The sequence below is a fragment of the Monodelphis domestica genome, chromosome 5 (genome assembly GCF_027887165.1).
Source record: "Monodelphis domestica isolate mMonDom1 chromosome 5, mMonDom1.pri, whole genome shotgun sequence".
Classification (NCBI taxonomy): Eukaryota; Metazoa; Chordata; class Mammalia; order Didelphimorphia; family Didelphidae; genus Monodelphis; species Monodelphis domestica.
Window position 1 is genome coordinate 284,335,814 of NC_077231.1, and position 26,434 is coordinate 284,362,247.

The 26,434-nt window shown below is 39.3% G+C and overlaps 1 protein-coding gene across 1 annotated transcript in view; it reads right to left on the reverse strand.

Annotated features, from left to right (window-relative positions):
* Positions 1-15,386: 15,386 nt before the first annotated feature.
* The window catches only part of CDV3 (CDV3 homolog), a 36,739-nt gene continuing 25,691 nt past the window's right edge, over positions 15,387-26,434 (reverse strand). The window contains exon 5 of the mRNA XM_056800230.1: positions 15,387-15,590. Within this exon, the coding sequence (XP_056656208.1) occupies positions 15,578-15,590 (13 nt within the window). The 3' untranslated portion in view covers positions 15,387-15,577. The remainder of the gene's footprint in view (positions 15,591-26,434) is intronic.

Genomic DNA, 26,434 nt, shown 5'->3' on the forward strand with positions numbered 1-26,434 from the left:
AATCTTCTAAAATCTTCGAGTTTTAATTCAATCTCATACTCATTCAACATCTATAGTACTCTTCAATAGTTATTGATGTTTAAGGTGAAAAATTTCTCTAAAGCATCATGCTAAGTTAATTAGTATATTATAAAAAAATTTTCCACAAAGCTAAAACATGGCATACTAGCCTTCCAAAAGAGAGTCTTAATGCTTTTCCAAACTACTCTTTGAGGTTGTAAAGTCCTGAATGAGCTCTTTTTTAAAGAAACAAGATGTGTAGGACATGATCCCTTTCCTCAAGGAGTTTTAGAGCTTACCTGGAAAGATACACATGCAAAGAATACAAAAAAGGTGTGATGAGTGGTCTAGGTGATGTGCCACCAGGGTTCAGGAGACAAGTTTCTAGGCCAGGGAGGTGGGAAGGAATTGGAGCTGTTCTTATAAGGATGGGTTAAACAGGATAGGGGAAATAATACCAGAAAAGTAAGTTCTGCATAAAGGAACCTTGGAAGATGAGACTAGAAAGGTATTTTTCACTGATTCATGTTAACTTGTCACATTCAGTTCATTCTTTTAAATGAACATTGTAAAAACTAAAATGCAATCATTTCAAATATTATATCTTATAAGATTTATTAATGATCATTAGAAATAAAGGAATAAAAAGGTAACAAAATAAAACCATGTGCCTATGGCTAATCTGTTTAAAAAAACCACTCCACCATAGTCGTGACAGGAAGCAAAGACATTGAGACCAGGAACTCCATGTGCTTGTAATAACAGGAAGTCAGTGGGCTCACAGGAAATGTAGTTCAAAGGCACAAGATTTCCAATTAAAACACTCCCCCCTGAGATTTCTTGAAAAACTGGTCTCTCGAATAGATCTTGTAAACATAACCAACTTTTAAATTACAATAATTTTGGGATAAAAGGAAGAGAACAAAACTAATGATTGCTAGGCGCATTGACAAAAAGCCAATTAGAGGGCAGTCCCCTTCTGCATAAGAGCATACATACAATACAAATGCATTCAACCCCACACAGTTCAAGTCACCACATCCCAAAGTTCACTCTGGATCTTCTGGTGCAGCATATGGTCTGTGCAGGCTGTGTCAAGAGGATTTCATCCCCTCCCCCTCCTGGTTTGCTGACTGGTTCATCAATATTTTTCACATGCCAGAGTTGAGTCTGTGAGCGTTAATAAGAGTGGGCAGAACCTACCTGGGTCTTTTGGCACTTAAGCTTGGTTAGAGCAGAGAGGTGAGGGAGAGTGATTCTTGGAGAATGTATTACACGTGTAATCAGAACTTAGAGTAAAGAAGAGATTTTAAATCTATGCTTATCTACCTTTCCTATGTTAAGTGATTATTAATAAACTTTATGAAAAATAAGAACTGGTAGATATACTAATTTTAAATATAACATGGTGCCTTCTCCAAACAGTTTCACTTTCTGGATTCAGTGAGATAGCATGTTTCTTATTCTAAAATTACTTTAAAAAGAATTTAAACTTTGCATTTTAGAATAAAAATACATTTCCCCCTGATCCCCCCACAGGAATCACTTAGGAATGCATGGCTGAGTTATAAGGTATATGAATCAATTAGTAAGAAAAATAAAAAACATCAAAAAAATTCAAATAAAAGAGAAAAAATAACTTCTGGATGAAATATAGAATATCACAGTCTTATGTGTAAAAATTTTAAGTAAAGGAAAATAAACCTATAACAGGTGTACTAGTAGTCAGTTTTTCACACAGGGCCCAATTAAAGTGATTTATGTGATACAGGATAATTTCTGAAGGACTTATGAGAAAGAACACTATCCACATTCATAGGAAGATCTGTGAGAGTAGAGACACAATAGAAAAATAACTGCTTGATCACATGGGTCAATGAGAATATGACTGGTGTTATAAACCCTAAAGGATCAACCTAGTGCAAATATCAATAATATGGAAAGCCCAGTGGAATTGTGCATTGGCTATAGGAGGGGGTTGGGGGGGGGGAGGAGTGGAAAAGAACATTATTTTTGTAATCCTGGAAAAATACTCTAAATTAATTAAAATTTAAAAAATAAATGATTTATGTAATTATGCACTTACCTAATCAGTAGCCAGGACTACAGAAAGTTTGCCACACTATGAAAGACAGAAGAAGGACTAGATTATGGGAGCTGTGAGATTTAAAATGGTTGAAGGCCTTAAACTGTAGTGATTAAAATGATGGAAGATATAAATTGTGATAGGTATAAGAGAGGGTGAGTAAATTTGACCGCAGAAAATATGTTTCACTACAGTGTCTTGGTTTTTAAATCAAATATAAGGTGGTCACCAGGGAAATATTCCCAATTATTCAAATACCCAAGTCAACTGGGTTTTATAGAGATTTTAATTAATACAAATGTGGAATTAAAGAAAAGAGAGAAAAAGGAAATAAGTATGAAGGGCCTTAAGCCAACATGGCCTAGACCTGAGTCTTAAGAGAGAGAGATCAGTCAGTCAGTCTTTTAACACTCACCACAAGGTCTGCCTAAGCAAGGATTCTAGTGACACCAGGTCAGCATCATCTCAGCTGCTTTCACCAGCTCCCTCCTCCATCTGAATGTTTCAGAATCAGTCCTTCCTCAATCTGAATGTTTCAGAATGAGTCCTCCTCAATCTGAATGTTTCAGAATGACTTCCATCTCTTCTCTGAGCTCTTATTTTTAAGGGCAAAATCTCCTATGTCACCTCCCCTAAGTTCTTCCATCTACCAATCACTAGATGTTTTCCAAAAGACAGCCCATTTTGAATTCACAGCTGAGTAGATTAATCTCTTTAGTAAGTCAGAAAAAAAATGCTGCTGTGTCGACTAATTTCATTAAGAGAAAACCTCTGAGTAAGTTTTCACCTTTTAGGTCTAAGTAATTTACAAGTTGCCCCACCTTTATAGGCAACTAGCATCCCATTGTATCAATTCCAAAAACAGGCATGGCTCAAAGAACTCCTTTCCTTTATAAGTATGGTTTTCAAGTACTTTCATTGTTTAGCAAGGAGTTTTCTGCCCTAAAACAGTCTTAAGTAGGGGTGGAGTAGGGATACTCCCATAGCAAGAAGTTTTCACATTCAAGTAGAGTTCTCATTATCTGGTAGGGAATTATTTCAAGTAGGGGATTGGAGGATTCCTCAATGTGGAGTAAAATTTTTAACATTCATAAGTCTGTGAAATTTTAAGGTTTACAGAGCCAGGAGGGCAGCCACAGTGACCTGCTTGTTATAATGTAGGATGAGGAAGACCTGCTTCTGACATATGTCAAACAGCCAAAACCTTAAACCCCAAATAAGTTCAAGTCCTCTTGTCTTGGCGTAGAAGTTCATCAATCCTACCTGGATTGATTTGGTCCTTTTTGACCTTGTGCTTCTTGGCACTGCATAATGGCTCTTTTTGTATTCCCTTTTTCTGGATTCAGACAGAATCATTAAGCCAGGTCCCATAATTTTTAAACAATCAATGGCATCATTTATATAGTCTAAAGCTTTTTGGGTATGCATTGACATTAGGGCAAATGTATTTTAAACTTATATTACTGCAAAATCAATAAAAGGTAAAGAAAATTTTCTCAATACTATTGACATACTTCAAATACAAAAGGAGAGAAAAACAAAACTCAAATACTATTGCACATGCAAGGAAAAAATAATAAAAAATTTTTTAAATAAAAAATATATAGCTTACAACCAGTGACACACTGTGCCAGCTAAGGAGAGGTAGAATACACCCAAAAATAAGATCCATTTCCTTTTCAAACTTGGTCATGAATCACTGTGTGAGTATAAATGATTTTCACAAAGTAACAGTTTTTTATAAAGAACAAATGTACAACAGGTAATGCACATTCAAAAAGTATCCAAACCCCCAGTTATAATAGCCCATTTAATGATAATAGCAAACAAACACACTATCATATTTCACATGAGTTGCTGTATGACATTAAAACAAAAGCCTTAGAAGCTATTGGATACTTGTCACAAGTACAGGTATAGCAAATCTTTCAACCTTGGCAAAGATATTTTTAACAAAGTCTAATTATTGCCATTATTTCAAAATTTGGCAAAAGAGTCTAGAAAAAAACAAAATCAAAAGCTCTATATTGTTGAGGAACCTATTTGGGTCTAGAGCATCACCAAGAAATCTAGATTGTTCTGGTGGAAGGGTATAGTAACAAATAGGGAGATGCTCCTTCTTGGGAGCCATCCAGGGGTACCACGCCCTAGGAACAACTTTCCTGCTCCTCTGATATGAGACTTATACATCTCATCCATTATATTTTTTACAAATGCGGAGGTGGGGATTATAATAATGCTGTTGCACTTCACTTCAGGTACTAAATGGACCCTTTACCTCTTGTTACAAATAACTCAGAGGCAGGTATATGATTAGTCAGAGCTATTGGGAAAAAAATCTAAAAATCTTGTCTGAAGACCCCTTAAAATTAATTTGAGATATTTAGCTCATTAAATTCTCCAAAGATTGTTAGCCAGGTTGACAGAGTCCATCCATCATCTATGTGACAATTTAACAAAGGCAAAATGGAAGAAAAGGTTGTTAAGCTTTTACAATGATATTTTGTCCAGTATAATTATAGGGGAAAGGTAAAAGAATATATCTAATAGCCAAAACACAGTAGATTAAAATGATTCAGTGTAACAGAATAGTATTGATCAGATTAATATATGAACTTAAAACAAGAAAATTAAATCTTAAAGCAAATCATCAGTAAAATACAATAAGATAAGAGACATTTATAAAACAATGAAGTCTAAAGAGACTTAAAAATTTTACCTCCAGACTCTTTAAAGTTCCTTCCCTATCCATTTAAGTTCCTTTTGTCATACCTCTGGGATCTCCCATAGTGAGAGAGAATTCCTCATTGAGCATAGTGTAGAAGAATCCCAAATTGAATGAATCTTAGAGTCTGGACAGACCCAAATGAAAAGGGGTTGTAGGGAGATGAATTTCTCCCCTTAATTTCAGGCAAGATAAATGCAAGGACCAGTGCACCCAGGAATAGTAGGAAGAAAGGTCATCCTAAATGAGCCATGCAATTTTCCTTCCTGTTTGGAAGAGTAACCTTCCTTCCCCTTCCCTCATGGAGTAAAACACTAGGGAGCAGCTTGCTTCCCCTGCCATGTAGACAGGGAATTAGGAAGTTAATTATTGCCTAAGGGAAACACACCTGGGCTTTTACCAGCTGCCCGGAGAACAGCTCCAACATGATTCTCAGCTTGTGTGTTCTAAAGACTTGGTGGCAGCAGCTAGCAGCAGCAATAGGAACAGCAACAGCAGCAGGAGCAGGAGCAGGAGCAGGAGTGAGTGGGATCAGGAAGATCAGCAGGAACTGAAGGGTCAGGATTGGATGGCTGGAACAACCCAGGAGACTAAATTGGCAGCAGAAATGCCAGAGGCAGTATTAAGGAACACTGGCTCAAGCAGATGGGCAAGAGAAGTGGTTTATCCTTTCTCTGCCAAGAGTTCCTGGCTAAGTCACTCAAACTAAAGCAGCTTGGCAGGTGGGATAGCTGGCAAAAAATGGGGTTGGGGGGGAACTGGCAGGAGCAAAGCAGCAGCTCTGAAGAGAGTTCAAAGTTCTCTCAGAGTTCGGGGTGGGCGTGGGGGTGGGGGGGCAAAAAGCCGTGGCAGAAGAAACATGGCTTGAAAATTTGAGAATTCTTTCTCCAATTTTAGTGGTTGCCATCATTGTAAAAATTAAAATTAATCTACAATAATTTAAAATATATTGTAAGAGACTTATTAATGATCATTAGAAATAAAAGGAATAAAAAGGTAACATAACAAAACCACATGCCCATGGCTAATCTACCTGTTCAAAAATCTCATCCCACCACAGTTGCGACAGGAAGCAAAGAGGCTGAAACCAGGAACTCCACTCAATATATCCCTGTCTACATCAGCATGTAACAACAGGAAGTCAGTGGGCTCCTGGGAAATGTAGTTCAAAGGCACAAGATTTCCAATTACAGAACATTTTTATGGGGCAGAGATGTTCAAATGCCAGGCAAGATTGTATAATTTTACACTGGAGATGATGGATCTGAGCAGGGCCACTTAGCAATGAGTGCTCTATCCCATTGTGTTGCAAGATGGTGCCCTTACCTGTGTGGTATGAAATACTGGCTCTGCCTGGTTTCTTTTGCCAGCTTTGCCAGTTCCTTAAACTCAGCAAAGGATTGGGGAATTTAGCAGATGAAGATGGCAAGAAGTGCTATTCTTAAAAGAGCTTTAGTTGCTAGCTTCCACTATCAGTCAAGTTTATAATTTCATCCCTTACAAAAGAAGTGAATACAGCTTGAACCAAGATCTTTATGACTAAGGTGGCTCACTGTACACCTCACATGCCATGGGGAGGAAGAATGCACTCCCATTGGGTTGCTGGGCAAGTGAAGTGAGGAATGTCCTAAGCAAGTGTAGAGCGAGGGAGGGGAGAGGCCCAAGAACTCTGCTCCCCTCCAACTCAGTCACCTGTGAGTCATCCACCTTCCCCCTGTGTGCTCCCATTGGCTGCTGGGTGTGTGTGTGTGCGTGTAAAAAAATGGCTTCAGGTGCAGTGGAGAGGGGGAGGGAAGCAGCTCCTCCCAAGTCCTTCTGTCTTTCTAGTAAATGAACTGGGAGTGGATGGGAGAGGGCAGTGTATGTTCCCACAGAGAGTGCCCTATGTTCCATCTTTGCCACCTGTGCCATCGGTTCACCATCACTGTTCTAGAGCATAATAATAAAAACTTAATTTTATTAAGTAAATGTGTTCAATTATCAGTCCAATTTTTATCCAGTGGCAGTTAAGTTCCTATACAGCATGGATTCTTATTAACTAAACCACCTTTAATTACATCTTAACATGTTTCCATGTAGTAATTCATTTTTCTCATTCAAATATAATAATACTTTCACCTCCTTGCCTTACATTCTCCCCAAAAAATTTAAGGTCCCTGAGGGTAGGAACTGTGGGCTCAAAGTCACTGATCTTTTTTCCCAACAATACATTTGGTCAGAATTTTTTAAGAGCAATAATTCACTTCATTTTCTCTACCCTCCCTTTAATCAAAACCATTTAATACCTAAGTTACCAAGTAAATGGAGGACATTAGTGGAGTCAGGAAGTTTTCAAGGTATAAGATAAAGGAGGAATGAAGCATACAGAAAATAAGAGAAATGTAAAATTCCTGGGATGTCATTGTCTACTGATATTTTGGTGCCTCCTGTGTTCATAGGGGTTTGCAACATGAATTCACAAAGTTGGAAGAGACCCGGGGACATGCAGTCTGCTCCATCCTAAGCAACCCTGCCCAGTTATAGAATCAGAAATCTTGAAAATCTCCAGTCACCTCAAGAGGCAGCCGGTTTCCTTTGTGGATAGTCCTACGTATATTTTGGGGCAAAAGCCTAGTTCAGCTTCCTCCTATTGCTTTCAAAATAGAAAATACTGGAAACAAAAAGGACCTTAAAGTTTTGTATAAGGACCATGATGGAGGAGGAAGCCTGTCCAGTCCCAAGGTCTGGGGACACAGAGAAAATGATGGTCCTGTGGGAGGAACTCAAGTCCAGTGGGGAGGGGATTCCCTGAAGAAGCCCAAAAGCCTTCCTCCTGCATCACCCTGGACAGATTGGTGGTGGCCAGTTCTCCAATGGCCTCCGGACATTGGCCTGGGCTAGGAGAGCTGGACTTGAACTCAGGAAGAGCAGAGTTCTGATCTGCCTCAGAACACCACTGTGTGACATTGGGCAAGTCACTTAACCTGCCCTGCCTGTTAAAATTTGGTTAAAACAGTTGGTAAAGTGGGGAAAAGAAGAGCACCTAACCTTATGGAGCCATTGAGAGGATCAGATGAGATAGTAATAGAGGCACTATAAAATGGGCACTAGCCACTTTTTGTACATCTTCACCTTCCATCTTAGAATCCATATTGTGTATTTATGAGGTAAGGGATGGGCAATAGGGGTGAAGTGACTTGCCCAGGACCTGTTGCTAGGCCACATTTGAACCCAGGACCTCCCATCTCTGGGCTTCGCTATCAATCCACTGAGCTTCCCCCCCCCCCCCCCCCCGTGTATACTATTGAAGTATTCATCAAACGTCTGTGTGTACAAATGCCAGGCTAAAGCACTAGGGTACAAAGAGAAGCCAAACCCGGTTCCTGCTTCCCAGGATCTCCGTCCGGAAAGGAGGAGCAGCCAGGCAGGGAAGTCCAAGCTAATGAGAGGACCCTGACAGCCTGGAGTCAGGACACTGAAGGGTGGGGGTGGGGGCAGCTGGGGTATGGAGAGGGGGCAAAGTACAGACATCCGTCACAGTCTGAGTGGGGCTGAAGCAGTCTACAGTGTGGTCTACGTGTGGATTGGCATCTGTCCACGTGGGGTCCCTCCTAAACAATAGGATACTCGCTGGGGCCCCCCAGGAGGCAACAGAAAACTTTCCTTCTTCTTGAACCTTCGAGGCTCAGAGCATGCTCCCTGCTTGGGGAGCACTCCTTTGTTACATTTTTCTCAGTTACCCAAAAAAGGGAAGTTGTCTGTGTGTGCTGGAGGGATGGGCCAGTGGAGCAGAGAGGATGCTGGGCAATGATTGATGTGAGACGCGAAAGGCATCCACTAAAGGAGACCTAGAGGGGCTCCCGGGCATGCGGGCTGTTTCTGATCAGTCTGGTACTAAATAATACTTCCCGATGCTCACTCACAAGCCCCCGTGGTTGGAAGCGACCCAGAGAAGCATTTCTGCCAAAGCAAACCTGCAAGAACTCCTTCTCCCAACTCAAATGTTTTCTTAGAGCGACAGCTATGTGCATGTATGCAAGGCGCAGGGTCATGAGAATCCCGATCCTGCCCCCCCCCCCAGGAGCTTAGGAAGGCCAGCGGGGGTTGGTGAGGCAGCCCATAGAGGAAAACAAGCACACGGACAAGGGAGGGACGAGGCCATTCTTCTGAAGGGCTCCAGAAGCACCGGTAAAGGGCTCAGGATTCCAGGACAGGAGGAGCAGTGAGAAGAGGGAGGCCGGGAATATTGAGATGTAGCAGTGTGGCGGTGGCCATAGCCCAGCTCCGCAGGAACAGCGCGATGAAGACGGGAGTTACGTGGGAGCAGCAGCTATGAGACGGAGACTTCTACTGTCTATCCGGGAGGGGCTGGATGCTGGGGGTTGTAAAAATGGACTCGAATCCAGGACTTCAATCCCCAGAAGTCCTTGCTCCACTTCCCCAGAATGCCCTCTAATCTCACTGAGATCTCACCTGGGCCAAGATGGAGATGGAGTATTCAACCTGGTTGTGAATAGGGTCTGCCTCTTTTTACTTCCACTTCGGAGCACACGCGGCTCTCCACCTAGCAGGCAAGATATGAGTGGTCGTGAATAGGCTCTCTGGGCCTAGACACGTGCTTTTTCTTACTTGTGTTTTCTTTATATTTTAATCTTCAATAAACCTCATAAAATATAATACTCCTTGCAGAGAGAAACTAATTTCTATCTGCCTCAGTTTCCCAAAATGTTCATCTTTACAATTGGTGACCTAACGGGAAAATGAAATACTCTCAATCTTCTGATTCTTTTCTTTACTGATCATTAGTTCAGCCTTTAATAGCTACTGCCTAGAATTTTTTTTAAGCACGTTTCTCTGGCCGAGGTTTTTTACCCTCAAAAAGCTGCTGCTTGTTCCAGCCATTAGATAGCTCACTCCCAGCCCTGCTTGCCTGCCTGCCTGTCTGCCTGCCTGCTGCCGCCATCCACTTTGGACAGCCGCTTCTCCCTGCCTGTGTGCGTCCTTGTCTGTAGCCTCCACTCCAGACCTGTTTGCAGATTGCAGCTCACCTGCCCACCCTGGCTGCCCACTCCGGCTCCCGGCCCTGTTTGCCTGCGTTCCTGTTGTTCCTGGCCTACCCCAGTGTGCTCTCTAGCTCACCCGGTCCCTGTTCAATCCTGATCCTTGGAGCAGATCGCTCAGGACTTATTTCTACTAGCTAGTAACAAACAGGAGAATTGACCGCGTGGGCGGATGGTAGAAGGGGAGAGAGAAAAGGGAGAGAAGAAACAGACTTTTCCAAAGAGGAACTTAAAAGCAATGGGCTATTTAAAAGGATACCTTTTGACTGTTCTGGTAATTTCATTGATTTCACCTGTATGCCAGAAGAAAGATTCAGCAACTGGGTGGCTCAGCGAACTGAGAGCCAGGCCTAAAGACAGGCTGCCTCGAGTTAAAATCTGGCCTCAGATACTCCCCAGCTGTGGGGCCCTGGATGGGTCCCTTAACCCCCATTGCCTAGCCCTTATCAATTTGCCTTCCGACAATAGGCATCTAAATGGATAATTAAAAACAAAAAAACCCAAAGAACTTTAAAGAGACTAAAGGTTATAATTTTGAGGCATTTCAGACTCCAATGGTTTATACAAATCTCCGTATTCTCTTGCATTTTACTGTTTGCTTTAAGGTCTAACTTTGTGATTTTAAATTCATATATTACTACATTCATTGTTCTTCTGTTACACTGAATCATTTTAATGTATTGAGTTTTCACTACTGTTATATTTTGTTGCTTTTCCCCTATAACTATTGCACAAATATCATTGTAATTAAGCCCATATATGAAAAAACAGCTTTTCTATTTTGCCTTTGTAAATTGTCACATAGAGGATAGATGGACTTCAGAACTGGTTACAATTGTATTAACCTTTGGAAAATTTAATGTGCTAAATATCTCAAATGATTTTAAGGGTTTTTTAAACCCTTAAATTTTTTTTTTAACAATCTCTGGTTATTTTTGCCTGCCCCTAACACGAGATATAAGGCCAATTCTAGCTGAAGTGAAATACATTTTATAACCCCCAACCTTCCTGCATTTCTAAATATGTGAATGGAGTTGGGGCAGTTAATCTCAGGGCATTTGTACCCCTAAAAAGCCTCCAAAAAAGGAGCACCTTTCATTTATACTCTTCAGCTCACTACTTCCACCAGAATATTATTTCTTGATTATGTTCTTAACCCAAAATGAGTTTTACTTTGTTTTAAAAATATGTTTAAATACCAAGGTTGAAAGATTTGCTATGATTGTAAAAACTTGTGACAAATATCCATCAATTCATAGGTTTTTTTAAAAATGCCATACAGCAACTTATGTGAAATATGAAAGTGTGCTTGTTTGCTATTGTAATTAATTGGGCTATTGAGAATTTTGGGGATATTGATATCTACATATTTGTACTACTGTTCTTTAAAAATGAAAAATGTTACCTTGTTCAATTCATTTGCCTTCTACTCACAGTGGATCATGACCAGACATGAAGAGGAAATGGATCTCATTTTTGGTGAGAAAGCCTTGTATTCTATATTTTCTTAGCTGACACAGTGTGTCAATGATTATAAGCTATATTTTTGAATTTTTAAAAGACTTTTATTATATTTTTCTTGCATGTGCAATATACTATTTCAGTTTTTTCTCTCCTTTTTATATTTGAAGCACATGTCACCAGCACTATGATTTTCTTTAGCTTTTTGATTTTTCAGTACTATAAGTTTAAAATACATTAGCTAATGCATGCCCAAAAAGCTTGAGACTATAGAAATGTTGCCACTAATTATAAAAAAAAAATATGGGACTTTGCTTAATGATTCTGTCTGATTCCAGGACAAGATATACACACAAGAGTCATTGCACAGAGCCAAAGAAAAGCCAATCCAGGATGGATTGATGTACTTCTAAGCCAAAACAAAGGTCTTGAATCTAGTGTGAAGACTTGAGGTTACTGTGTTTAACATTTGTTATGACATGGGCTTTCCTTGTGTCCACACTCACTCTAAAAATACTCACAGACAAGCATCACCTACCTTGGCTCCTATTTGGCTTCTATAATCTGGTCCCTTCCTTTTCTGCCTTTCATAGTGTGGTAACTTTCTGTAGTCCTGGCTACTGACTGGGTAAATGCATCATTGCTTAGATCATTTTAATTGGGCCCTGATTCAAGGACCTGTTATAGATTTATTTTTCTTTTTACTTGGAATTTTTACACATAAGACTTTGATAGTCTCTATTTTCATCCAGAAATTTTTCTTTTTTATTTGGATTTTTCTGATGTCTTTTTAATATCTCTTGCCAATTGATTCATATGCCTCATACCTCAGCCATGCATCCCTAAGTGATCCTGTATTTTTCAATCACCCTCTTAACAGGGGAATGTAAAAAATATCATTATTTAAATTGCAAAGTTTAAATTTCCTTTTGAGAAGAATTTTAGGTAAAGAAAGATGATACTTCCCTGAATTCAGAAACTGAACTGTTGGAGAAGACACCATGAAGAAGCCTCCAAACCACAAGCTGCACAAGAATGAATTTTGAGTGTGGTTGGTTGAATTTATTTGTATGTATACTTTCACTCCAAAGGGGACCCTAACTGGCTTTTTGTCAATGCATCTAGCAATTATTGGTTTTGGATTTTTTTTTCTTTTCCCCTCTTATCCTCCAATTGTTGTAATGTTTAAGTTGATTATGTTTTCATGATCCTTTTTGGGGAAACTTCTTTCCCCAATAACGATCAAACGGAGAAATGTAAAAATGGACTTGAATCCAGGACTTCAATCCCCAGAAGTCCTTGCTCCACTTCCCCAGAATGCTCTCTAATCTCACTGAGACCTCACCTGGGCCGAGAGCGAGATGGAGTATTCAACCTGGTTGTGAATAGAGTCTGCCTCTTTTTACTTCCACTTCGGAGCACACGCAGCTAGGAGCTAGGAGCACCTAGCAGACAAGATGTGAGTGGTCGTGAATAGGCTCTCTGGGCCTAGACACGTGCTTTTTCTTACTTGTGTTTTCTTTATATTTTAATCTTCAATAAACCTCATAAAATATAATACTCCTTGCAGAGAGAAACTAATTTCTACCTGCCTCGGTTTCCCAAAATTTTAATCTTTACAGGGTTTGAACAGGGGAGCTTGTTTGTTTTTGGAACAACATAGCAGTCATGGCGGGGAATGAACACGGAGGAAAGGCTGGAACAGGCCTTCTGACTTCCGCCCAGACGAGGGGGAGGGTGGAGGAGGCCACAATGGCTGCGTATGGGGTAGAAGGGGGAGGTGTTGCAGCTCACTCCAAGCTGATGAACTGGAGGGCCAGGAAGGAGGAAGAAGTCCTGAGCCACAGTGGCTGGAAGAACACCTTGAGGTCTCTAAGTCCAGCCCCAACCACAGCCTGGAAGTTTTGGAGATGAGAGGCCCCCACATGGAGAAGGAAAAGAATAGAGCGCTGAAGAACCCAGCGGGCTGCCACCAAGAGTACAGTGTTAGAAAGCCTAATGGGACTGGGGAAGAACAGGAAGAGGACAGGCTCCTTAAATGTGGACCACAAGAAGCGGCCAGGTGGCTCAGTGGATGGAGAACCTGGCCTGGAGACAGGAGGTCCTGGGTTCAGATTGGACCTTAGATACTCTGGGCACCCTGCATTGCCTCGCCCTCCCTGATCTATAGCCTTGGAGTACTGATTCTAAGAAAGTGAGGGTGAAAAGGAGAAATGCCCCCCTGAAAGCAGGATATTCTTTTAAGTGCAGTTCCTTAGCTTTAGAAACCTGTGAGAGGGAAGGTGAACCATGGCGCCCTCAGCAAACACCTGACTAACCCAGGGATTGCTGAGTGGGTTCTTGGCTCACTCAGAAAACTGCCAATTAGAACTGCCATGCTCGGAAACTGCGGAATCAGTCCACCACCTTGTATTTCAGTCCTTCAAGGGAAGGTGAAGTGGGAGCAGATTGATGGATGGGGCAGCCACCTGCTAATGCACCCACTTTCTGTTCAGGCATATTTTCAGTATTAACAACAGGAAGTGTGATATGAAAATGATTGAATTTCAGGAGGACCTTTTCCTCCTATGAATGGGCTTCCCAGTAGGACCTAAAATAACACCACCAAAAACTTCCATCACTAACAACATGGATAAGCATGTGGACTTGGGAGCTTTCCCCCACCATTGGGAGGAGGAAGCTACCTGCCCATAAACACCAGACAACAGAGGCATCTGTCAAGGAGGGAAGGTGGGTTGTCCTCTCACCCCTAACCCTAAAGGAGAGGTACAACTTGGCAGAAACTCAAGAGGTGAAGAAGTAGTGTTTTAGGGTTCATGCAAGCAGCACAAAGCAGATGCTCATGGATTCTGACCCTGATGTTGTACATGCAGAGACTCATAGGCTCCATGAGAGCCCTGGGTCATCTTTGCTTGGAGAAAGCATGGCAGGGGATTAGACCCAGAGCCTGACAACCACAGGGCTCTCCTGACTGGGCTCCAAAGCTCTCCTTGCTCTTGGAGACAGAATCTTAAGAAAGATGCCATAATGTGCCCAAGGTCACAAGGATACTGAGCAACATGGACAGATTTCAAACCTGGGCCATCCCGATCAAAGTTCATTGATCTTTCCAGCACAGACCACCACTGGAGTAATTTTGTTAATGTTGCAAAATCTAGTTGCTTGAACTAATTTTACATTGTTTTTTCTTTTAGAAAAAAAGTTGGTGACAATGCTATGTCATTTCTAACAGGAAAAATTATACAAATATCTGATTGGAGAATGTTCTTTGGTACAAGTATGAAGAAGAAAACCATAATAATGCCTATGTTGACAGAGCTTACAAAATCTTTTAGTGAATCTTCTATTTCTCATCAGCTTAATTCAAATAGGAAAGGATATATGGCAATTCCAATTCATTGAAAATATATTCCTAAAATTACAAATTGACTAATTTAAGCCATCAGTCCACTGACAGTCTCCCAGATAAGCCCACTGCCCAATTTGCAGATGAAGAAAGAATTCCAGAAGGGGGACATGAGTTCTTCATTGGGTCAGAGAATGAGACTAAAAAAGGAAGGGGCCTTCAAGGTAATCTGGTACAAGCCTGAAGACTATATATGGTCATTATTCCACTACTGCAAAAAGAGAATTTAAAATTTATCTCAAGTTGTTGAACCGTCTGGATCAAGAGATCAACATATTTCTGAAGTGTGATATTATTTACAACTTGCCAACTTGGAAGGTCTTCAGGACTCCGCTGTGGTATTTTCATATTTTCATCAATGACACAGAAAGCATAGATGGCATGCTAATTTCATTAGCAGATGACAAAAAGGAGAATGGGATATCTAATGAATACAGCAGATGAAAGGATTCAAAATGGTCTTGACGAGCTAAAGTATTTTGCTGAATCTATTACAGATGAAACTTTATTAGGAAAAACAAACTCACACTATTACCATTGAAAGGGATCATCAGGAGCCATAGAGCTTAACTCAAACTCAAAAGCAATTTCCACTAAAACCTACCTGATGGGGTCATCCAGATTCTGCAAAAAACATGCAGTATGGGAGAACCCACCACTTAAAGCAGCTTATTCCACTTTTAGACCACTTTTAATTGTTGGGAAGTTTCCCCTGCACAAAGCCTACATTTTCCTCTTTTGAAAACTTGCACCCATTGCTTTGGTTCTGTCTTCTACAACAAATGAGAAATGGGATACCTCTTCCATGTGAGAGCTGTCCAGATGCTTCAAACACCTCTCATGACCCACTAGGAGCCTTTTCAACTCAACATCCTGTAGGAGGAATAGATAAGGGATTAGGGGAAACGCAAAATTGTCTCTAAAAGGGAGAGAGGTAACTATGCCAGATTATTGCCATGATTAAAAAAAAAATTGAGATTCTATTGCCTATTATGGAAACAACAATAATATGAACCTTTTCATTTTTACCATCAATACTAATGATCTTAGTTAGTCTCTATTAGGAAAAGAGTTAAAATGGATTTTTAAGAAATACAATGGTTGGAGGCAGCTGGGTAGCTCAGTGGATTGAGAGCCAGGCCTAGAGATGGGAGGTCCTAGGTTCAAATCTGGCCTGAGACATTTCCCAGCTGTGTGACCCTGGGCAAGTCACTTGACCCCCATTGCCTAGCCCTTACCACTCTTTTGCCTTGGAGCCAATACACAGTATTGACTCCAAGATAGAAGGTAAGGGTTTAAAAAAAATACAATGGTTGGCTTACTTTTGGAAATGCAGAACTTAAGCAATTAGTCCTTGCCTTACAGAATAAATTGGACCAAATGGAAACAAACTATGTAGAACTACTGAAGAAGGCAAGTGGAATGGCACAAAGGGCAAAGCAACAGAATCTAGTTAATTTAGAGGGTGCTAAACAACAAAAGACATCTACTAAGCTACAACTGGAATCTAAAGCTTTAGAGAGTACTCCGGCAAGTATGTTCCCTCTATGGGATGTTCTGTATGTCTCAGCTGACCTTGGCATTGTATATGTAAGACACCATGAGAATTTTACACAAAATGAATTAGATTCCTTAAAAAGATGAATACCAAAGTATGAGGAGGAACCAGTGCAGGTCATGAAGGAGTTTGAATGAATAATTAGGATCTTTGGCCCAAGCTTTAAGGATTTTGACCTGCTTATGGATGAGGTTCTAACGAAGGAGAAACAACAAATCATAGAGCAGACTAACAATAACACAGCACTTACTCTGGTTACCATTATATTCTGGTTACCAGAATATAGTGATCTAGAAATTAATTCATTGGAAAACTATAGACAACTGGGCATGGCTAGAGAATCAATCCTGGAGACCATGAGGGCAAATTCCAAATGCCCCAGGACATGGTCTAAATTTGAAAAATGAAAGCAGGACACAGGGAACCACTGGCTAGTTTCCTGGACAGGATAATTGATTGTGGGGAACATTGGCTAGGATTGAATTTATTATCTGAGGAAAATGTGAGCCATTATCAGAAGGCAATTTGTAAAGAATGCCTGCCTGGTGGTAAAAAAAATTTTTAGAAGTAATTGCCCTAATTGTTTCAGCATGGGCTTAGAAGAGAACGGCTACATACATTTATCAGGATGCATTAGACAGGCAATTGATTGGAGGATCAAAGTGATGTAAATGAAAAGTTAAGAATGCAATTAAAGGAAGCCAATCAGAAAATAAAAGATAGTGAGATCCAACAGGTAAAGGCTGTGACAGCTTTACAATCTTACACGGTACCTAGACATGATTTTAATTCCAAGAAGAATAGGCAAAATTCCCCTAGATGTTACCTTTGCAATTGTGTTAGTCATATGAAGAGGGAGTACAGGCTGAGGGGTCAATTATCTGGACAAAATTACAGGAAACCGAGGTAATGTATTCAATAATTATAATGGTTACAAACAAAATTCCTATGGTTACAACCATAGGTTTAATAATGGTTTTAATGGAAATAATGTGTATCACAGACAATAAAAGTTATTGTAATCATGTATGTTGTCATAGTTCCCAGCAAGCCCCATTCTTACAAAAGATGAAGGACTAAATGAGATCAGAAGCACATCCTAAATTTTCACAAGTGGCTGGTGGGAATACCCAGAAAGGGGACTTGCAGAAAGGAGCATGTTCAGCATGAAAGTGTGATTAGGATGGTATAGTAACAATGAAACTAAGTGAGGATTGTGGGTCAGAAAATATAGATGTTGGAGGACTAAAAGAATGTGAAAATGATTAAATAATTAATGTGGGCAATGAAGTAAGTAATATAATTTTAAGTGTGAGCAACAGAAATATAAAAACGAATGGAAGGTATAGTGAATTAAATAAATCCTGGCAGAATAGCAGTGTGGAACCATGGGAAAATAGGGATGCAGAAGTAAATGGGGAGGTGGAACGTGATGGACAGGAACTAGGAATGCAGTTTCCTGATCCTTCTATTTTTGCTCATAGAAACATATTCTCCACCGAATAACACAGAATTCCATGTTACTCTGAAAGTGAGGGAACAGTTTTGCAAACATCCCCAGAAGATTATAAGGCTATTGAAATTATGGAGGTGGTAGGAGTAACTGGGAGACCACAGAGAGTAAAAAAATTACAACCAAAAATGGCATCACAAGGACCTTTATCTGTAGAGCATTCCTTTCCAATGCCCAACTCACCAATAAATTTACTTGGGAGAGATTTTTTATGCAAATTAAGAGCAATAATTCAATGCACACCAATAGGGGACATGTTTTTAGAACTTCCAGTAAGATCTCTGGATTTTTTCCCAATGTTATTTTTAGATACGGTTGAGGAAGAGTGGGAAAGAGGGATAGTTTATCCTATACCAGATAACAAGTGTGGAACAAGTGTGGGCTTCTCACTCTACAAATGTTGGTCTATTAAAATCTGCAACTCCAGTTAAAGTAAAAATCAAAGGAAGTCCTCCACCTTGCATTGCACAATATCCCCTAAGTAAAGAGGCAGTAGCTAGTATTACCTCTATTATAGAATCATTATTGCAACAAGGCATAATAGTCCCATGTATTTCAGAGTTCAATACCCCTATACTCCTAGTTAAAAAACCAAAACTGTTTGATAATGAGAGATCATGTTACAGATTTGTCCAAGATTTAAGGAATATCAATGATTATGTTGTAAAATCCTACCCAACTGTTCCAAGTCCAGCCAAAACTATCTCTTCCATATCTAGCAATGCCAGATACTTTAAGGTGGTAGACTTATGTTCCACTTTCTTTTGCATACTGATACACAAAGACTCACCAAAAATATTTGCTTTCACCTGGCAGGGAAGAAGTTTCTTTTGGAGTCATTTGCCTCAAGGGTTTTGAGAAAGCTCATCTCTCTTTTTTTACAAATCTTGAATAAAGATCTAGAGACTGTCCTATTTAAAGACAACAAACTTGTCCATTTTGTAGATGACATACTTCTAGCTTCTCCAAGTGCAAAAGTAAGTTTGAGGGACAGCAAATATCTTTTGTGTGAGTTGTGTAAAAGGTGGCATAAAGTATCTAAAGCAAAACTTCAATGGTGCCTATTGAGAGTTGAGTATTTGGGACTTATTTTATCTGGGGGTTCTAGAAGTATTTCCCAAAAACATGTAGCTGAAATCCAAAAGTGTAGTATCCCAAAGACCAAAAGACAGCTAAGAGCCATACTGGGTATGACAGAATTCTGTAGACAATGAATCTCTGGGTATCGTGAATTGACCAAATCACTCACTGATTTAACTAAAGATGCAGAATCTGAACTGCTCAAATTAAAGCCAGAATATCTGTAGGCAACAACAAAGCTTAAGGAAGCAATTCTTTCTGCTCCAGTCCTTGGGATCCCAGATTATGAAAAACCATTTGTGCTATTTGTTCATGAGCATAAAGGGATAGCTTCAGGAGTTCTAGCACAGAATTAGGGTCAAATTATCACCTAATTGAATACTACAGTGCACAGTTAGACTCTATTGCAGCTGGGATAGCTCCATGATTGTGAGGAGAGGCTGCACCTGCATTGTTAGTACAGAAGTCTATAGACCTTGTTCTCAGGTGCCCATTGACAGTCAAATCAAAGCCCTTATGTTGAAATATCACACTCAGACTTTCTATGACCAACATATAGCCAAATATGACATAATTCTTCTTGGGAATGAAAACATACAAATCAAGAGGTGCAGTATTTTAAATCCAGCAACACTATTACCTGACTTACCAACAAATGGGGAACCATTACATGATTGAGTTGTCTAATTAGCAGAAAAACAGACACAGGAGTCGAAAGACATACCACTAGATGATCCTGACCTTGTGATTTTTACAGATGGTTCATCTTTCATGCAAAATGGTATCCGTTTTACAGGGGCAGCAGTGGTCACTGAGTTTGAGACCCTTTGGTATAGTTCATTACCCAAGAACATGAGTGCTCAAAAGGCAAAGTTAGTGGCTTTGAAACATGCTTGTATGTTAGGTGAAGGAAAAAGGGCTAATGTCTATACAGATTCTCGTTATGCATTCTGGATCTGCCATGCTGCTGGTTCCCTCTGGAAACAGAGAGGATTTATTACATCAGAGGGGTAATAGATAGCTCATGTGGGGATTATAACAGAGTTACTGGCAGCTATTAAAAAACCAAAGGAATTGGTCATAATACATTGCAGAGGTCATTCTTTTGGTAGAGAACTAGTTTCTCGAGGTAATCACCATGCTGATGTTACTGCCTGTTATGCTGCACAAAATGCCCCAGCTTACATAATGAATTTCTCAGTTACAGAATCTAAAAATGTTGAAAAGGCATATCTGGAAGTGGAGAGCCATCACATCCCTGCTGTCTGACAGTCACAGTCTGGGGAAATAGAGACTGCAAAGCAGCCCCCTGAAAATAAGGCACACACTGAACCCCCTTCTGTGTGACTTCTCCCACTAACTTCCCTTACTACTGACTAGGATTGTTGTTCTCTCCTGTTACAAAGGAAGTAATGAGAACAAATAGTCATAGGATTTATACACATGCCCCACTATACCCCCCCCCCCCCGAATATCATCCTTAAGATCCACTCCAAAGATCTTATTCACAGAATTATAATCTAAAGAATTTCATGCACCCATTACCCCCTCCTTTCCCTCTCCGCAGAGTTATTCATTCCCATTACAAGCCAGCCAAGTCAAAAACATCAATCCCTTTCAAGTCCAGGTCAACAGGACACATTTCGCTGGTTTGTTATGTTACAATAGCCAAAGCAACATCTCCAAGAATCCAAGTGAAACACAAGAAAAATATGACTTGGGAATTGAGGAAAATCCCAATTCTAGTCTGTCTTAAGTTATTCTCTAACCCTGTACCTAGCTACGAAATGTTTTGTTACCCATTTACTAAGTAATTGTGATTGTGAAAGCTGACCAAAAGTAACAATGATTTCCCTAACTGGTCATTCCTTAGGTCAAGAGGAACTAACCTCCAGATCACCCTGTTTATGTCATTCATCACTAGTACTGTTATAACAACAATGTTTTGTTGACTATCTCCTTAGACTTTGCGTTAGTTGTTAGGTTCTATGGAAACATGTATGCTGAGAAATGATTATGTGCCAGAAAAGTATATACTCACTGAACCTATAAAATAAACCAACCTCTGTGCCATGGCAGAGCACTGTGTGATGCCTGACATGGATTGAATATACAGTGCCTCTCACCATTTATCTGACTTAGTCGAAATATTCTGGACAGAAGGACTCTCCCCTCTGAGAGACCACTGGCTTGGCTCTCAAAGTATGGACTCAGAGATTCAAACATAGAAGCAGAGTTTTGGAGCTAGGAAAGAGACTGGCATTTGGGCATCATCAACAGGAAAGTCAATTCTTCCAAAGGCATTCTTCAATCATATTTGCCAAGCTATTCATAATAAAGGCTGTTTTGGGACACAGGCTTTGGTTGATACTATTAAAAGGGTATGGCTAGCCCCAGGAATTACCACCTGGCAAACAAACTTTGTTCCAGCTGTTCTATTTGTCAGACATTCAATCAGTATGTTTTTAAGAAAAGAAGTCTAGGTGGGAGACCATTAGCTTACACCCCTTTTGAAATTCTTCAAATAGATTATCTCAGTATGACCAAAGCAGGAAAATAAAAAGTTTTGCTTAGTATTGGTGGATAAATTGACAAGATGGCCAGAAGCATTTCCATCTGCTAGGGAGACTGTTCCAAAGCTTGGAGTGCCAGTTAGGATTAACTTGGACAAAAGGTCCATTTCACAGATGGCATTCTAAAACAAGTCAAACAGGCCAAGTAGAAAGAATAAAGAAAACAAAACTGTGCCAGGGAAACTTTGTACTGAAACACATCTGAAATGGCTGGACATCTTACCCCTAGTGTTATTTTATATCCATATAAGATTATGGGCTGACATCCATGTTTCACCATTTGAAATGTTGTATGGTCATCCACCTTTACAAGCAAAAAATTAAAAACTGCCTATGCTTCAATGTTAGATAGCATCCTATATAAGTTCCTTATAGGTTAAGATAAATGCAAGATATGGGACTTCTAGATCATAGTGGTCCTCTGGACTATTCACTACATAACATTAAGCCAGGTGGCTCATTTTACATAAAGAACTTTAACAACCTCAGCAACACAACAATCATGGGTTGGTCTGTTCATGGTAGTTTTAACTTCACCTTCCACAATAATGGTTTTAGACAGAGTCATGGTTCCATTGCTCACATTGCTAGGGTAGAAGAAAGAGATCCAGAAGAAGATGGAGATATAGCTGAGAGATTATCATCAGACAATATGTCTACAGTCAAAACAACGAGGGAAGAGGAGAATGGATCAGACTGAGAGGACTGAAGATAGAAGACACCATAGCAGAATCGCAGAGGGAGTACAGCAGACTGGACACTGACAGGATAACAGACTTTACACAAGGATCCAATACAGAAAAGGATGACAGACTGATGTGGATTTGGATTGTAAGGTTTTCGTATCATTTTGCACACAGCACATGTCCACTATAGATACCCATAACAGTACATATTGCAGCACTGACAGAGTAAGAAGTCATAAGACGGGGACAACAGGCAACAACAGAAGAGGAGTATCCAAAGATCTGGTGAGTATGGTTACATCAAACATATACACATTGATCACAAGCTATTACAATATTATTACCAGGTTGATAGCATTCACATAGGTAAATACATATGTATCATCTTGGAATAAAATATCATACTGTCTATTCACATTAGTTCTATGAGATCTTACCTGGATAGAAAGTACTTGGGACATTCCACTCAGGCAATATCAGGACACATATAGGTCTATATAAATATTTTTTGCCTTTTATCACTATCAGAGGGCAAAGATATTCCTGATATGAACATGTACTTATCTATTACATACTTTGTATATAAAAGCTATAATATACTTTGTATATAGAAGCTGTATCATAGTTTAACACAGAGTAAGAAAGTGTGTAAAAATTTAAATATTGTAAATTTTGTATAGGTCTTAAATATTGCTATATATTTGATTGTGAATAGTTGCAAAATTACAAAAGTTATATTTTAGAATCTATATATATATATTTGTACATTGGTACAGAAATTCTCGTACATATCTGTAAATATGTTCAGACTTGTATATGTGTATATAGTTAAAGGTTACAAAGAAAGGATTTTTAGAATAAAACACTTAGTTTTCAGTTTTCTGTAGACAGTTTTGTTTTCTGTAATAGAATAAGGTTTTAACACAAGGAAAAGTTTTGCTTTGAATTATTTCAAATAAGAATTTTAAGATCCATTTTGTGTAAGTTTTTGCATGGTTAGATAGCTTTGTTTAGTGTAAATGCATAAACTACATTGAGTTATTTGTAACTATCTTTACAACATTTGACAGATTATTATAAGATTTTTAGACAGATTTGCTTTTTTGTATTAGCATTACAGTGAAAAGTTGGTTTGTAACTGTTTTAGAAATGTCTGCACTTTGCATTTTTGATTTTATTATATTCTTTTACATTTTGCATATTGAATTATTATTATCGTGAATTTTGTATTTTGTTTTGCTTTATATAATTGCCTATTGTGATTTCCTTTTTTCCTAATTTGTACCCCTAGTGTAAGATAGATGATAGAATAGATAGATAAGATTAAGGTAAGAATTGTTTTATTTTTAGGTGTAGGATAGAAGGGGTTTAGAATAAGAGGAGATTTATATAGTGATGAGCATATAACATCTATTTTTAACAGATTTGCTCACATGCTCAGAGGGTAGAATGTAGAAATAGAGAGAGAAGGGAAAATACAGAATTGTCTCTAAAAGGGAAAGGGGAAATTTTAGCCATGAACCTTGGGAAAAGATTCTGGAATGAGGACTGCAGAGGAGAGGTTTGGGAGTTAACTGACTTCATTGGTTTTCCTGTCCCTGAGTTGGAAGGGGAGAACAACAGCTCCATCAGCTACTGTGACCTGACCAGTTTGTGGAGAAACTTGGAGGCTCTCGTCCCTTGAAAGATATCAAGGAAGTTATCTGGTTTTCCCGGCAGTGTTATGTCAATTTTGCTGAGATAATGCAAATATTTAAACATCTGGGACTTGGGGGTTTTTGCCTTAGAAGCCAACCCCAAGCTTGGGGAAGGATTCAGTACACCTGTGAGTCCATTCTCAATAGCCTTTTAGAGACAATTTAAGGGTTAACTGGTAGTTAAGTCAGATGATTTTGGGTTTTAGATAAGAACAGGGAGTTGGTAGGAAGTTTTGAAAGATCAGAAGGACTCTCCTGTGAAAGAGGCTTAAAAGGTTGGTTAGAGATTTAGATCTGTAGAATCAGGGGCATTTTTTGTTCTTGACTATCAGTTCTCTAACCTTAAGTTGCAAAATAAACTTTAACTTGTATTTTTCAATATAGTCTGAAAGGGTTTTGCACTTCACTGGTCCTGGGAAGGTCCTTAGGTGGATTTTTTCCACCACCAATCCATCTGAGTCTTTATATACATATGTCCTTCTGAAGGACCATTTCTTTTTCAATTCCTCAATCTACTTCCTGTGAAATGGATTCAATGTCCTTCATGTCACCACATCTTTCAAGACAGATTGCTCTCCAACTATCCTTTCACCTATCCAATACTGGTGGATGATTTTTTGAATCCAACTATAATCACCATGGAATTTAATCTGTTCTGCCAAAATCTTTCACTTGAGACAAGAAATCATTTTCAGTTACAATATAAGAAAATTAAAAGTTAACCTCTGAAGACATCTGAGTGTTGTAGTAGCCTGTAAGCTCAGTCATTGCCATTTGATGGCCAAAAAAGAAAATGTAGTCATGGTCGGATTATGGAGCAGGACAGTGTCCAGGGAAGGGGACATTACAATATCCCCTGAAAGACTATCTAGAATATCAAATTCAATTCCTGGATACATTTTTAAAAAGTAGAGGTTCCAGGAAGACAACCAGGACAAGACCAATGGCTCAGTTTTGATTCAAAGATTTTAACCAAGTATTTCATTTGATTCTTGCAACATGATTACAAAAGATGTTATTAAACCCTATATCTTAAGATGGAAACTGAGCTGAGGTTAGATGATATGTCCACAGTCAGTGTCTGGCATGGGTTTCAAAAACCCAGCTCACTATGAATTCAGCACACTATGGACCTCACACTAAACTGCATCAATTTAATTCCCTAGGAAAGTAGGTTGAAGGAAACTGGGACATTTAACCTAACAGATTTGACAACTGAGGGTATCAATATCAACTATTTTATTCAAATCCTACCTCTGTTGTTTACTACCTGTGTAATCTTGAACAAGTCACTTATAATTCATATCACTAGACTATGTAAAAATAATAATGGTGAGTTATAAGCAATAGATGGGAAACCTATGTATGACAATACAGGTTCAAAACTGTTCAGATACTTTTCTTTTAAACCCTTAGCTTGAACCAATTGGTTCCAAGACAGAAAGAGTGGTAAGGGCTAGGCAATGGGGGTCAAGTGACTTGCCCAGGGTCACACAACTAGTAAGTGTTTGAGGCCAGATTTGAACCTAGGACCTCCCGTCTCTAGGCCTGGCTCTCAATCCACTAAGCCACCCAGCTGCTGCACCATGTTCAGTTACTTTTGATAGATGTAAACAAAAGTATCTTCAGTGATGAAGTGAAGCTCAAATGTGAACTTCCCTTCAGGGCCGGGCACAAAGACACTAAAGACTCTTATTATAAAAATATTTATGGAAATATATAAGGATAAAAAGGATTTCTAATTCTAAGGGATTCTAAATCCATCCAAATAAACTCCTTGGTTCTGCAAGGAACCGCTTCTCCTGTCTTTCACAGACTACACTAACCCTCCCCTTGATCTGACTAGCTGAAATTTATACTATTTTTAAATAAAGCTACCACTATTATCCTCATAATTCTCAACTTTGCCTTAGAGTTACAAAATTGTAAATGCTAGTTGGTTGAGTCTCAACAAGAATCACATTAACCAAAGACCAGATCTTTCTTTGGTCTTCTCAGATATAAACCAGTTTATGAAGACAGAACTAGATAGGCAATAGTGTTTCCCAAGTTGGAAAAAGAAAACACTGAGATCCTTCAGATCTTTCCTTCAGAGAGAAGCAGAGAGAGGCAAAGATGTTACCTCCTCCAGCCCTGAATCTCGGAGTGTGTCTCTGCCAACAGCCAGAGACCAACTGCCAGAGTAACTGACACAGAAAAATGCTTGTAACTGTCAACATTTGAAATCGACATGCTCCCAGCTTTGCTTCAAACTCCAATTCTTTCTTAAGCCAGCCACTCTTCTTATCTCTAAACTAATAAAACTTCTTATTTTCTAATATCATCCTTATAACTAGGTTCTTCATTGAAAATGGAGGCTGGAATTCCCAAATTGATAAATGGTCAAAGGATATGAACAACCGGTTTTTAGATGAGGAAATCAAAGTTATCAATAATTATATGAAAAAATGTTCCAAATGACTCTTGATTAGAGAAATGTAAATGAAAACAAGTCAGGTACTAGAACTACATTAAACTCTGGTCCTTAATTTCCATAGTTTATTAATATATACTTGGACAGGAAAAGGCAGATAGATTGAGGGAAAAAAACTGAATTTTATCCCGCCATGT